At 30.5% G+C, this 15,209-nt stretch overlaps 5 protein-coding genes across 5 annotated transcripts in view; 1 reads left to right on the top strand and 4 right to left on the bottom strand.

The window, feature by feature from the left end:
• The window catches only part of LOC101499018 (E3 ubiquitin-protein ligase At3g02290), a 4,725-nt gene extending 2,218 nt beyond the window's left edge, over nucleotides 1-2,507 (bottom strand). The window contains 3 exon segments of the mRNA XM_012713375.3: nucleotides 4-387; nucleotides 1,110-1,499; nucleotides 2,283-2,507. Of these exon segments, the coding sequence (XP_012568829.1) occupies nucleotides 4-387; nucleotides 1,110-1,229 (504 nt within the window). The 5' untranslated portion in view covers nucleotides 1,230-1,499; nucleotides 2,283-2,507.
• Nucleotides 2,508-6,292: 3,785 nt separating this feature from the next.
• On the top strand, nucleotides 6,293-10,462 carry LOC101498019 (formyltetrahydrofolate deformylase 1, mitochondrial-like). Its single transcript, XM_004491878.4, has 8 exons — nucleotides 6,293-6,488; nucleotides 6,778-6,890; nucleotides 7,846-7,996; nucleotides 8,340-8,413; nucleotides 8,510-8,669; nucleotides 9,106-9,204; nucleotides 9,507-9,593; nucleotides 10,168-10,462. Exons 1-8 carry the CDS (start codon nucleotides 6,348-6,350, stop codon nucleotides 10,312-10,314), a joined length of 972 nt encoding a protein of 323 aa, XP_004491935.1. The 5' UTR covers nucleotides 6,293-6,347; the 3' UTR covers nucleotides 10,315-10,462.
• Nucleotides 10,463-10,833: 371 nt separating this feature from the next.
• Nucleotides 10,834-11,877, bottom strand: LOC105851722 (uncharacterized). Its single transcript, XM_012713378.1, has 3 exons — nucleotides 11,837-11,877; nucleotides 11,465-11,727; nucleotides 10,834-11,306 (listed from the first exon to the last, which is right to left on the bottom strand). Exons 1-3 carry the CDS (start codon nucleotides 11,875-11,877, stop codon nucleotides 10,834-10,836), a joined length of 777 nt encoding a protein of 258 aa, XP_012568832.1.
• A 78-nt stretch (nucleotides 11,878-11,955) lies between these two features.
• Nucleotides 11,956-15,203, bottom strand: LOC101498350 (uncharacterized). The gene is made up of 7 exons (XM_004491879.4): nucleotides 14,777-15,203; nucleotides 14,542-14,661; nucleotides 14,380-14,423; nucleotides 14,134-14,259; nucleotides 13,040-13,124; nucleotides 12,317-12,373; nucleotides 11,956-12,232 (listed from the first exon to the last, which is right to left on the bottom strand). The coding sequence occupies exons 1-7, from the start codon at nucleotides 14,852-14,854 to the stop codon at nucleotides 12,155-12,157; spliced, it is 588 nt and encodes a 195-aa protein (XP_004491936.1). The 5' UTR covers nucleotides 14,855-15,203; the 3' UTR covers nucleotides 11,956-12,154.
• Nucleotides 14,950-15,209, bottom strand: part of LOC101512152 (pentatricopeptide repeat-containing protein At3g29230-like) — a 1,963-nt gene continuing 1,703 nt past the window's right edge. Inside the window, exon 3 of the mRNA XM_073366234.1 lies at nucleotides 14,950-15,063. Within this exon, the coding sequence (XP_073222335.1) occupies nucleotides 14,950-15,063 (114 nt within the window). The remainder of the gene's footprint in view (nucleotides 15,064-15,209) is intronic.

Genomic DNA, 15,209 nt, shown 5'->3' with positions numbered 1-15,209 from the left:
TGCATACACAAGTGCAGCTCCAGTTGTAAGTTTTGCCGATGAAAGTCTTACCGATGACTTGGAACGGTATTCCTTTGATTCATCTTTGCCAGTGCTTTCATTCCATTTACCACTCGAATTCAAAGATTCTTGATCTATATCCACATCACTCCTTAGAGGTTCCGACTCCTCGTTCAAATGACTAGAACCCTTCTCATGTCTTGAAACTAGCCTGTCATGCTGTGGGCGGAAATACCTAGGGTCTGCATCATAAGGCAATGGCCTTGGAGGAGAACGGTACATGTCAGATAGAGAATTATCAAGTGATGCTGTAGAAGTCATAGATGCTGCCCCCTGTACAGATGAAGGAAGCGAATGCACTTCTCCTCTACGGAATATTGTTGCATACTGAAATTTGTGGTAGATTGGAAAAAATTTATATTATATTGTGGAGTATAGTTCAAGTCAATAACATGAATACACATCATTCTGAAAAAAACACTTTAGGACTCAAATATTCTTCAAAATGTTGTTTACAAAATCTAAATGCAATCGGTAATTGAAAAATGAATTTACCACAAGATACTTAGGGTGCTTTGATGCATTTGAAGGAAAACATAAGTAGAGCAACTCAAGACAGATAGTTAAGCCAGAAGACTATTCTTTGTTTTGTACATTCTTTTATGATTGGTGCAGACGCGAACAAAATAATGTTGAACTCAAGACATCTCAGCAATGTTTAACAATGTAAAGTGTGTAAATATCTTAATATAATACATACTCATATATATACACACGCATAAATGAGAGAGACAGAAGGAAAGAGAGCATAGTTATTGAGTAGAAAATGAACATGAACTTTTGTCTTTAGGGTGGCGTTGCATTATTTGGGTGAAGAATTTGTTTAACAGTAACAAAACTTTAGATTTTTGCCCTATACATCATTTCAAGACTTGTTTAAAAAATCAAATCTCAAACAAAAATTGTCTTATTCACCCTCTCATTTTTAAGCATATAAAACAAATCCTAAGATCAAGGAACATAGCGAAGCTTTCGTCAACAAAATTATAGGTTAAGGAAATTCAGACTTAAGGAAGTTCAGACGGCAGAGTTCAGAATTATAGACTTACGACACTCAAAAGGTTTTGCACGAAGCAACTGACACACACACAATTCCTAAATAAATGACTATGTGGATTCATATAATCTTCCAAATCGTCAACACTCAAGCAAGAACAAAGAGAACCCATTGTTTCAGCTTCAATATCTCTTCCCCCTTTTGGCGTAAAATTCTCGCAGTTCTCAGTGCGGTTGATCACCAAAATATTGACGGTGCTACATGCACACTATGAGAAAAATGAGCCCTCCCCAACAGCACTAGCCAACGACTGTGTTCTCAAAAAAATAGAGAGAGGATTCTAAGCTTGCAGAAGTCTAAACGCCTCCACAAACCAGTATCCTCCCTCTTTTGTTCAGATGAACTTTTATATGGATAAGACGATTCGGACTCTCTCGATCACCTGTAAAATACACGAAAATCACATAAACATCACCCATAAAAAATTGCAGTAAAAGCTATCAGTCACTCAATGTGACAATCTAAACAACAATTTTTCAAAAGGATTGTATTGAGTCGATCAATGCTACGAATGCTAATGCTCAAAATCATTGGCAAATTTGAGATCAAACAAACAGAACATCATTGGCAACAAAAGCATTAAAATTAAGATTAAAACACTTATCTTTTCCCTTTAAAGGGTAAAAAATTAGTATGACAAAACTTAAAGAATAACAAAAATAAAACTTAAAAATAGTATTACAAATCTGAGTGTTTCAAGGGGAAAAAACAATTTGTTTATAATGTTCCTTCAAACAATGGAAACAAAATTCCTTTACTTCACTGATAAGCTATAAGTACATCAATCACCATAGAGACATGATTGCTTCTCTTTTTCTGCTGGAAAATCACAATCACTAATTTAAGACAACAACAACAAACCAAAAACATGAAAACACAACACTTCATCCATCCAATGAATTGAAACATTAAAGAATGAAAAAACAGAGATAAAAATAAAAAACATATGCAGATCATTTAGGTTCATGCAAGACACCTAAAATTTCAACAAACACAGAACAAAAATATCAATATAGAAAGAAAAAAACAAAAATTGATGAAAAAAAAACAGATAGAAAAGTACCCTTTTGCGATTATCAAGCAAAAAAGAAATAAAACGATCAAAAACGAAAGTGGGTAATTGAGGAAAGGGACAAAGATGGAATTTTTAAGGTAAAAAAAGTACCTGACAGTTTTTTTTTTGTAACAACGTTGGTGTTGGGGGAAGAGAGAGAGATGAAGATTTGAGATTGAGAAATGGGTTTTTTCTAAAAAGGGGTTTTGGAATTTTGGGTGGAATTTGCTATGAATGAATGAATTCACCAAATTAGAGGAAACGTTTGCATAATAAAGCATAGAACTTGTTTTTATGTTTCTTTTATTATTTATTGTCCTTTTGTGTATTGGGCTTGGTGAGTGGGTAGGGCAGAGGAATCTATATCTCTTTTATTTCCAAATTTATGTTATTTATATTTTCGAAGGACAATGACCCTCATTTTTATGGGGTTCAGCCTACATGGAGTCCCAATACAACATGTTTTCAGGTCTAAAATATTATAGTTATACATTATTTTTATTTTTTTCCACGTAGAAAAAAGATAAATATTATTAGAAAATTATTCATTTAACATAACAAAATTAATATTTGTCAGTTGAATTAAAATTTAATGACATAATTAAACATTTTTAAATAAAAAAGAAATAATACAAGTGAAATGATTGGGGTCTAAGAGACGGATGATATACAAAAACAACCTACATTGAAATGAGTAAATAGGCCCAATTGCTTAGTCTAATATAGAGCAAACCATATGTGGGTCGACTATAAGAGATGACACAACGTAGAGATACTTCCGAAGTTATCCTAGGAGATACGCACACCAATAAATAAAGATTATTGAAGCACAGATGTGTTTCTATTGTTATACATATTGGAGAATTCATCTGACTCATAATAACGTCTCAACCAATCTCAATATTAGGAGCGCAAATGTGTCACATTTATCCTAACCTGACCACAACAATCATTTGAGTGAGAAAGAAATCACCAACAAATCAATAAAAAAAATGACTTATCCTTAAAAATAAATTATATCAAATAGAGTTCTTGATGTATAACAATATTTACTAATATTAAGGAACAATCTTTATTGTCTCTTTGGTGCATTCAAATTTGAATTTGAGCAAAACAAATATATAGTCATTATCTTAAACAATTGAACAATATGAATTTCTATAACTAATGTGTCATACTGTATATTTATAACTAAATTGAATTTTTTAAAGGTCTTTTTAATTCCAAAATTTTGAATTTCTTGACTCTTGAATTGGCCATGCCTACACATTATGGACTCTTACCCTTCCCTAGTTCTTTTTTTTTTTTAACTTGGGTCCCATGTCATAAAAAATCTCATAGTTATAAGTTGTATTTAATTTCAATCATCAATTAAAAGTTAGTTGGTTCCTATTGTACTTTTACTAAAGTATTACTAACCAATCTTTGTCATTGATTCAAGAATGAATTATTGAAATCAACAACTACGGCACACATTAATTGTGTGTAATTCAAATATATGTCTTTTTATAAGTAAAATATAACTTTGACCACCATAAATGATTCATAATGATGACATATAATTTTAGCATGAATGCAAACAAATACTAATTAATTTTACAAGATCTTGTAATAATATTTCTACATATATTTTTACACTTCAACAAGTTGTTATTTCTCTCCTTTGGAGTTCTTATACATCTATCATCACACTAAGAACCGTGTTAAATATTTTAAAAGTTATGTTTTAATTTTAAAAATTAAATCATAATAAAAAAAATATAAACTTTATAATTAGAAAAAGAAACAAATAAATTTTTAGTCTTTAAAAAATTTCAATTTTTTTCTATAAATTTTTTTTCAACTTTTTAGTCGCTAAATTTTTGTTTATTTATTTTTAGTCAATATTTTGAATATTTTTTATTAAAAATTAATACTTTTAAACCCTAAAAAAAGTATCTATAAAATTAAAATAGAAACTAAAAGTAAATAAATTTTTTTAGAGGCTAAATTTAAAAAAATTATAATTTTATAGAAATTAAAAACATATTTTACTAAAAAAATTTACTCCCATTTTATTATAAATAAAATATTTAAAACTTTTTATTAATGAAATCCTGTACAGTTGAGGGTAGGCATTTAATTGTGCTGATTCTAAATTTTGGAATTGAACAAATATGATATTCTACACATTAAATAAAGTCTATTTAAGACAAGACCGAATTAATTTGAAATATAATAAAATTATAAGCTGATTATTCAATTATTACTAACAGTTAAAAATAAAAGATTACATGCATGTTTTATTATTTATTATATATCCAAACTCAACCATGCCTTTTACAATAGCTCTAATTTGCTAAAAGATAAATGAATAAACAAACATGAATTCCAACTTGATTATTTTATTTATAATAGTCTCATCACACATATAATATAATTAACTATTAGAGTTGGGTAAGAGATTGACCAAGAACAATGATATTCCACATGAGTTGTCCCTAAATTTGGACTAGGTCGACTCTTTTGGTCATAATTCGTTTCTAACCCTGATCAAGTTAAATACAGTAAGGATGGAAATATAACACTTTTCAATTGGATTGGTCTAAGGTAAGATGAAGTCTAAATATAGGTAAGAGTATGACCTTAGATTGAATAAATAACTTACTCTAAAATAAAAATAATATTATTTAAAAAGTTAACGTATGTGGTTTAAAATTCAGACAGATAAATTATCATTTAAAATAATTAGTTTGTTTATATTTTATTTTAAAAATTCTCAGATATATAATTATTCTTTGATATCAAAATAGATACGACTATAAAATTAGTAAAAACGAAATATGAATCATTAAAAGTAATATCGTATATATAATTTTTATTAGATATTAAAATTAAGTAACTTTTCATAAATATTATTATTTATTTTTTAAAATATTATTCAATGCTGCACAAAACATACAAAACAACTATTATTTTTTGTTTTTGAATTTAATAAATAATTTATAAATTATTAAATATCATATTATCTTTTTTATAGTCTAAAAAAAATGGACCCTTAGTAAAAAATTTGGTAACTTTTCTTAAAGAGATAAATTTTTACAACCCCAAAAAGCTATTCAGAAAATACAATTTTATATCATCTAAATGTGTATTTCAAGATGAAAATATGAATTTTTCCTTATTCGAATATTTCTTGATGGAATCCTATATGATTTTTTTTAATAAAAATGGAAGGTGGGAAAAGATAGGCCTTTTTCATATATTGCATGTTTATGGCCATGTTGGAGATGAAAAAAAAATTCATAATTAAAAAGACTCCAAAAAAGTAAACTCTCTACACTAAAAAACCCCTAAAATTTGTGAATTTATTACTTTTTCTAATTTTTTTTAAAAAAATTCACCGGTAAAAAAGTTTCTATTTTTTTTTTGAAATATTTTTAATTTGAGAAAAAAATAATTTAAATTTTTCTTAATTTTTTTCAATAAAAATAAAATTTAAAAATTATTTGAAAAAAAAAATCTCAAAATTAATAAAATATTAGGAGTCTATAAAACCTCTAAGCCTTCTCCCTTAAATCTCATAAAATAATGAGCCGAAACTTTAAAAAAATTATTTTGATAGAAAACCTAACATTATGATTTAATAATTTTTTTTTAAAAAAGAACCTTAGAATTTGCGACTTTTTTTAACAGTCCTACTCATAAATCCCATATCTAATCACAGGTTTTGATCCACTTGTATGAGCATATAAAAATAAAGTGATTGTTCATTTAATCACCAATTTTATTTACAAATGGAAGACATCGCTTTTTATAGTGTTTTTATCTAATTTTTTTAATTATTAGAAACTTTAGAAGATTACCGTATTTATTGAAGGTTCAATACCATCTCCCTAAAAATAATAAGATATTTCAGGTTAAGAGTATCTCAATAATAAAATTTTATTCCATAATATAAGTCGTAGTTTTTATTCCTCAAATATAATCATAGTGATAATAATAATAGTAATAATAATAATAATAATAATAATAATAATAATAATAATAATAATAATAATAATAATAATAATAATAATAATAATAATAATAAAAAAAAATATAATAACAACAAAAACATCAACCAAATACTAATATTTCATGATGCTTATCCATCATGGAGTATAACTCATTGTGGTTTACACAGAGAGAAAAAAAATGGGTATGGTGAGAAGACTCTCCCAAGTTTTGGGATTCACCAACAACAAGATCAGAAATATCTCCTTCAAATCTTTAGATCCCCCATTACCATTACCATCACCATCACTCAACCATGGAATCCACGTCTTTCATTGCCCTGTAAGTCCCTCACATTCCACACTTTTTTTTCTATTGGAAACACTTAAAGGAATGATTTTTCCATAGCCCATTATTCAATTTTAAAAAGGGTTTCTTCAATTATACTTGGTAATGGCTCCGTCCAACACGACTCTGACACATCAATTATATTCAATTAACTTATTTTATCAAATTATTACTGATGTCGAGGTGAAATGTCTGTGTCTGTGTCAATATTGTGTTATTTGTCTATAGGGTAATGGAAATTGACTTGTTTTTTGTTTTGTTTGTGATTTTGTGATGTGAATAGGATGCTGTTGGAATTGTTGCAAAGCTATCTGAATGTATTGCTTCAAGAGGTGGAAACATTCTATCTGCTGATGTTTTTGTTCCTCAAAATAAACAGGTTTTTTACTCTAGAAGGTAAGGTACCCTCTTTCATTCATTTTCTACTTTTTTTTATATATTATGCCATGCAAACATAATCAATATTCTCTTGCTCTTGGGTTTTTAAATAGTGTTTTAGCAGAAAGGTTCTGTATGGATAAACAACTTTATTAAGTGCTTATCCTATAAGTGCTTATGTAAATGCTATTTTTAAAACAAAAAGATAAAATAATGTCAAACTGTTTTTATATAAGCTATTTTCATAAGCTATCATGGAGAGTTTATGGAAATAAGCTGAAACAACTTATGGGCATGTCATAAACTGTTTCCATAAGTTATCTCAAATAATTTTACAAGTGCTTATACTAGTAGGTAAACTCAATTATGTCAATCCAAACAGGTCTAAAAGGGGATGTGAACTAATTTATATTGATGTCCAATGAGAATCCAATATCTAGCAGTTATTTTTAAAATGCGGCTACCAAATGGGTTTATGTCGCATTATGACGAGTTCTCATTGAATTTACTCCGACAGTGTATCCTCAATTGGATTTAGGATTAGGATTCTTCTTAACATCATGCACTGAGGCTCGATTTGGATTAGCTTCTAGCTTATATAAGCTTCTCGATTGAAATAAATTTATGATTCTTCAGATACAAGAATGTTATTTTAAGCTTATAGATGTTAATGAAGTAGTTAAAGATATAGACACTAATTTCAACTCATGCAAGAAGTTGTTGTTTGAAAAATCTGATGATGATTATTACCATTTTAAAACTTTTTTCCATTAAATGTATCTTAAAGTTATTGACTTATTTCCGTATGCCTTAACATGCTATGGTGTCGAGTTTATATCAGTGTGAGTGCTTGATCTGAGCTTTATAATCCAATGCATAGTTAAAAAAGTCGGATTCTGAACACTGACTTGAATGAGTGTATAGAAACAAAAAAAATGACTACAGCTGCATTGACTTGTGTTGATCATTGCAGCGATTTTGTTTTTGATCCTGTTAAATGGCCACGGATGCAGATGGAAGAGGATTTCCTAAATCTTTCACAGGCATTCAATGCAATGAAATCTGTCGTGAGGGTGCCGGCTCTTGATCCTAAATATAAAATAGCTGTTCTTGCATCAAAGCAGGTGTGCATTATTATCACTATTGTCATGTTACATTGACATAATTACATAGACATAGACATATAAATAGATATGAGCCTGTTTGGATTGCTTATTGTCATAAACATTGGTAAGACTGTTTGAGAGAGCTCATGAAAAGAACTAATGACATGTCGATAAGCTGTTTTCAGCTTATTTCTATAAGCTCTGCATGATAGCTTATAAAAAAAGTTTGACTTTAATTTATTTATTGTTACTTTAATAGCCTATACATAAGCAGTGATAAACATTTATGACACAAGCACTTAAATAAGCTGTTTATCCAATTAGAGTCATATTTATCAAAGCCTTCTTTCGTTTGCTACAGGACCACTGCTTGGTTGATTTATTACATGGATGGCAGGACGGAAGATTTCCAGTGGATATCACTTGTGTAATTAGGTGAAATTTCAGAACTACATCACTAAATTGATTTATGTCTCTCTTTTATATGTATTTTCTTCACCTTTTAATTGCCTTATATGATGTTTTGATCAGTAATCATCATAGAGATTCAAACACCCATGTGTTTCATTTTCTTGAAAGACACGGTATTCCATATCATTTTTTAAGCATGACCAAAGACAATAAAAGAGAAGGGGAGATATTGGAGCTGGTTCAGAATACTGATTTTGTAGTACTTGCAAGATATATGCAGGTAAATTATAATCCGTGTTTGCGGCATGTTTTTATACTTCTAATATTTGAAAGAATGTGATCATTTGTAACTGAACTTGTCTGTTTGGATCAACTTATTTTAGTTTATCTATCGGCATATGCACTTGTGAAACTGTAAGCTTATGAAACAATTTATGATATGCCCATAATTTGTTTTCATCTTATTTCCATATGCACTCTCCATTAGCTTATTCATAAATATTTATATGATAAGCGCTTAATTAAGCTCTTTATTGAAATAGGAACTCTTAATATTGGGATGTTTTTTTGGAAGAAATGGTTCATCTAGTATTTTCTGCTTGTACAACTTATGAAAATCTGAGAAACTTTTTTTTTTTTTTTATCTATTGTATATCAATGTTAATATTTGATTGTATTGAACTATTGATACTTACAGCATTGATTTATATGTAAAGATACTATCCGGAAAATTTCTAAGGAGCTACGGGAATGACGTAATTAACATTCACCATGGTCTGTTGCCATCATTCAAGGGTGGTAATCCATCTAAACAGGTTGGTCTTCCTGCACTTTCATAGGTTAAGCTTATGACATGTTCATAAGTTGTGTTTAACTTATTTTCATAGGCTCTTTAGGATAACTTATAGCTAATGTAAAAACAATTTACTTTATTTTATCTTTTGTTATATAAATAGCTTGTACTTAAGTATTTATATGATGAACGCTTTGTGCTATGAATGCATGCTTTATGCTATAAGTGCTTAATTGAGTTGTTTATTCAAACAGGGCCTTACCACTTTGTTATGCACTCTTTATGATTCCTTTTCTCAGTTAATATGCTCTATTATTTTGGCAGGCCTTTGAGGCTGGTGTTAAATTAATCGGCGCAACAAGTCATTTCGTGACTGAAGAACTCGACGGCGGACCTATAATTGAGCAAATGGTAAACATAAATTGCCTTGCTTCCTTTGTAATAAGATGTGAATAATAGTGTTGATCTGAATTGCTTATAGGTTATGATATACATTGACATGTGTTAGGAATAGATACTTCTGCAGAGGAATGTATTTAGCTTATTAATCATTCAAGTTATATCAATCCACAAGTTTCCAAATATTTATTTTGAGTCCTATAATACTTTTCGGTGTAACTTCTATTTGGTGTCTATATTGTGCAGATGCATGGTATATCTATCCTATGCTTAGTTGAGTTGATTTATTTGAGCTTATCTACTGACATAAGTACTTGTGAGACTATTTGAAAGAGCTTATGGAAGCAATTATTTCCATAAACTCTCCAGTATAGCTTATAAAAACAAGTTATGACTTATATGAAAACAGTTAAATTTATTTTATCTTTTGTTTTATAAATAGCTTATACTTAATCACATATATGATAAACACTAATGTTATAAGCACTTAACCAAGCTGTTTATTTAAACAGAACCTTGATAAAAAGTCTCGATTATGGCTTGATACTATTTATGGGAGGGTAATGTGGTTGAATCTCATTTGCAGGTTGAGAGAGTTTCTCACAAAGATAACTTGCAGAGCTTTGTGCAGAAATCAGAAAATCTTGAGAAACAATGTCTTTCCAAGGCTATCAGATCTTATTGTGAACTTAGAGTATTGCCTTATGAAGGCAAGAAGACTGTTGTATTTTGAGGGAAACAACAAATAGCTAAACATAATGCACACCAAAATTTGGGGTGCATTTGTATTTACATTCAATCATTTAATTGTAAAATTCAAATGATATTCCACTTTACTTTAGATGCAAAAAATGAGAATAAAAAGGCTTGAACTTGATTCATTTGGTTATCATCACATTGATAATGTAATGAATATAATCAGCCATTATATACACTGCATGGCTTCTCCAAACATATAGGGCGTTTAATACAGATTTTTTCTCTCTCGTAAAATACTACATTTAAAAAAAAAACTTTTGAAATTTTGCATCCTTTTGTTATAAATTTTTAAAATGTTAAAATCTAAAAATCGGTTAAAATGAGATGTTTTTAGGAGTTTATCAAAAAATTATTTTATAATTTTATTTTATAATTTTAAAAAAGTGATTTTCATTACGACAAAGAAACACATATCAACTACTATTGGTACTTGACTTTTGCTTGGAGCAAGTGACGAGTAGTGGAAGACATCTCAACCAAATAAGTAACATGTTTAGAAAGCCACGTATTGGTTGGAAGAAGTGATATGATACTTAATCTTGCAAGAATTCCTGAAGGTTCTATGTTTAAGTAATGAAGTCCATTGTGCTCCTGAGTTAACAAAGTCCCAAGTAAGCTTTATCAGACCAGCTTTGATGATTGCCTTTATGGACCTTAATCCAAGGCCGCCATCTATAACAGGTTTGCAAATATGATTCCAGACAACTGTGACCACTTTTTGAGTAAAGATATTACCAAACCAGATAAAATTCCAAACCCAAGTATCTAAGGAATAAAGAATGTTAGTGGGGCAATTGTAAATGCAAAAACTATATAAGAGCATATCATGAATAACCATATTAATCGGTTGAACTTTGCCCATGATCGAAAGCATGGACCCCTTCCAAGAGGAAAGCTTGTTTTTGATGCGATCAACAATGAATATTAAATGGTTAGCTTTTAGTTTCCTGCTAAAAATTAGAATCCCTAAATAAAGAAAGAAAATTCTATCTCTAGAGAAACCCAAAGTGGACTTAATACTAGAGGATCTAGTGCGATAGGTGACATCCAAAAAAAAATTTAGATTTCTCTTTACCATTTACTTGACTAAAAACTAGTAATCATGATCCAAAAAGAGTTTAAACTTTTATGACTAGCTTTGCAGAAGATCGTCACATCATCAACATAGAGCACATGACTAGGCATAGCAAAGCCTCGAGGCCCTGACATCAAGTGCAATTTGCCATCAACGTCTAGCTTAGATATGCCTCTACTTAAAACATCCTCTGCCAGACAAAAGGGAAGAGGAGATGACGGATCCTCTTGTCCGAGTCCCCTTTTACGGTTAAAAAAACCTAGCGCTTTACCATTAATAGAAATAGATAGCTTAGCCGAGTGAAAAATAGTACTGATCCACCAACAAAAAGTTTCATTAAAACCAAAGGCACACAACATTTATCAAAAAGTTCCAATCAATAATATCGAAAGTCTTCTTGATATCAATCTTTAAAGCTAACCACCCCTCCCCAAAAGCCTTCATGCCAAGAAGATTTGACATTTTGTAGTAAACAATGTATTGCAAAAATATCAATTTTTTCAAATTTGGCTACGCCATATAGTAGCACTATAGCTACTATTTAACAACACTTGTTATTATAAGTTAAATAGCAAAGTCATTCAATTTATCGTTGGGGATAAACAATGTATAAGACTTTCAAATTGGCTTACATCTTAATATACTAATACAATACTATATGACACTAGCTTCTTATTTCCAAATTATATCATTGTAATTAAAGACAATAGTAGAATCATAAACTTTGAGGAGGTAAAAATCAACTTGTAGCAACTTGGAAAGCTCTCAAGAAGACCTCAGGGGGCTGTGCACCACTGAACTTCTGATTTCCATTAATCTGTCAAATGAATATATGAGTCAATCTGCTCAACGCTGATCACTATGTACCTAAAATAAAACTATTAATATTTTGTACACCTACCACATAATATGGAACCCCTGAGACGTTTCCTGGGCATGTTTTAAGCTCATCCTCCACCTAGGTGGAAAGTCATGGAAAGCAAGATCAGCAGTGATGCAACTATTATTAAATGTGTGTTTGATTCTACGGTAACAAAAATTGATTTGTAAAACTGGTTGAATAAAGGTGGATTGAATGTAAATGATTTATGTTTGAATACATTCATGTAAAAGCGAGTTGAAGAATAAATTAAAGTGTACAAATCAATTTTAGAGACAAAAACTCCAAATTCTAGCTTTTAAGCTGAAATCAATTCGTGAGACAAAACCAATATACAAGAACACATTCAAACACGTCAAAATCAATTATATTCTTCTATAATCAATTTTGCCTCATACAAAAGTGAAACCAAACATCCAAGCTGGCCATAATAATTGCTTATGATATCTATTGTGGTAGGGGATTTGGATTCTCTGTAGTCACGAAGTTGTAGATTTCAGTCGTTAGATAAGATCAAACAATTTGTATTTTGTGATGTATTTTTAAAGTTGGTTTTGGCAAAGTCAGATTACGAATCATCTGAACTTTGTTCAATGATCAATATCCTTTGACTGTGTGCTTTGCCCGACTACATGAAATCCAAATCCGGTTGCACAACTGATAAAAATGTGTGATTTCCTAGCAACTAAAAAGATTGTGCCGCTACTTAAGAGGAGTTTTGCTTATATTAAACTTCTTTTTTACCTCCTTCAGCCCATTGTTAGGGTTCTTAAGAAACTCTTCTGCCCCTTCTATACCAACCTTGGCAGCAGCTTCCACAAGAAACTTCCTGCATCCAAATTGAAAAGGTTAATGCCTGTCTGTCACTTTAGAAACTAGATTTGATTTGAAGACATTTGGTGCAAATGTCATGCAATAAAACATAGTCAGCTAAAGTCCTACCACAAATTACCATCCATCATTCTATATTTTCCATGGTCCTGATTTCCTATACCTGTTACATATTGAACATTCAATTCCTCTTTATTCATCTTTTGATTTATTGTACATAGCACATAAACCTAAATATTTAATAGAACCTCCTTATTCATCATTGGTAGTTCTCATAGTCCCCCAAAATGTAAACAAGTGGTTGGACTCAAATGGTTATTGAGCTTCAGTGAAAGTCGAATTGTTCGAGAGTATCCGAATTTGAACTTTGGCTAGAGCTATCGAAGGCAAGACTTTACTTATCTCTCGGCCGAACTACGAATTACTAGGACCCTATCTCTTAGAAACTGGAGGGTTAAAACCAAAAAAATATTTCCCAAGCTGGGTAAAAAAAGATATACTTAACCATGAAGAAATGATCAAAAAAATCAACTCTTGAAAAGTGAATATTCAGGATCATTGATATGTCAAAAAGCAGAACAAATTAACTACTGAAATCCATACTGATGAATAGCTATAGCTTTTCAAAGGAGTTTGAATAATATCCCAACAATTTCAAAGGCCCCAAATCAACAAATATAAAGATGATGTTTGGATAAACAACTTAATTAAACGCTTATCATATAAGTGCTTATGTAAAGTTATTTCTATAACAAAAGATACAATAAAGTTGAACTATTTTCATAGAAGCTATCCTAGAGACCTTATGGAAATAAGTGGAAAATAACTTATAGATATGCCATAAGTTATTTTCACAATCTCTTCCAAATAGTCTCGCAAGTGCTTATGGCATTACACAAGCTCAAATAAATCAATCCAAGTAGGCCCCAATACCACTCATTGATCACACAAAAAATAGCTCTAGAGACATAACACTCCGAATAAAAAAGAACAAAAAAAGTACTTACTGGTCACCAATGTATTTTCCTTGAGTGAAATAACCAAGGCCAAGTTCTTCAACTAGATTATGTTGCTTATCAAGATCTTGCTGTCTAGAAAAATATATAAGCCTGTGGCTGTCCATGGTGTTTCCCCTGCAAAATAATTGAAACAATGTTACTTCAATCTCACTTAAACAAAAACTCCACTTTTAAGGTGGTTATTATTACAAAACTTTGTCCTTTGATGAGTTGTAAAACAACTCTTAATCTTACGTGCGTCCGGATAAACTATATTCGAGACCGACCGTTCTGAAGACCTGTGAAATACCAATTGGAATAAGAACTTTCTCAAAATTCACAGATGTGATGAAATTTTAGACATTACTACAACCAATAACAACAAATGTGATTAAGAGAGTGATTAGCAAAAAAAACCTCTAACATCCGAGCTTCCATCCGATTCGATTGGGATCCAAATTTGCTTGTGTAAAACTCCCTCTTGTCGATACCTTCTTTAGGGGCATCAGGGTTGAGTTGATAAGGATGCCATATTATCTGTGAGTTAATAAGTTAAACAACAAATTAGCAAAGGAAATGTCCAGAGTTGTCAATCACAGTATCAAACTTTGTATGGCACATGCTTTAGAATAAAAATGCAACAAAAGACAACCTGTACAAGAGAGGAGCAATCAGAAAAGACATGAAGCAGTGTCTTGGATTCGATGCAATTAGGGCATTTTGAATTCATGTATTCAGGGTTTCATGGACAATGGCAGATCCAGAAATATTGTTTATTGAGGACAATTCTCTTTGCAAAATGTACCCTTTCTATGGCTTGTACTGTTAGCATAGGTTCTGGCATTCAACCATGGCCCCTGAACACAACATTTGTTTTGCAATACCAGTGAAATGCGGCGATGAATATGACAATTTCTTTACATATAGTAAACCAGCATTCTGCATGACTACATTATGGTATTCATTTCTTGAACTATAAGTATCATTTCAGCTGTGCATAGTAATGTAACAGAATCATATTCATCCATCATACCCCAGGAACATATCCAACTTGCCTTAGGTCTTGTACCAATCTATCAATCATA

This window comes from Cicer arietinum, chromosome 3 (genome assembly GCF_000331145.2).
Source record: "Cicer arietinum cultivar CDC Frontier isolate Library 1 chromosome 3, Cicar.CDCFrontier_v2.0, whole genome shotgun sequence".
NCBI lineage: Eukaryota > Viridiplantae > Streptophyta > Magnoliopsida > Fabales > Fabaceae > Cicer > Cicer arietinum.
This window is presented reverse-complemented; position numbering and strand designations above follow the sequence as displayed.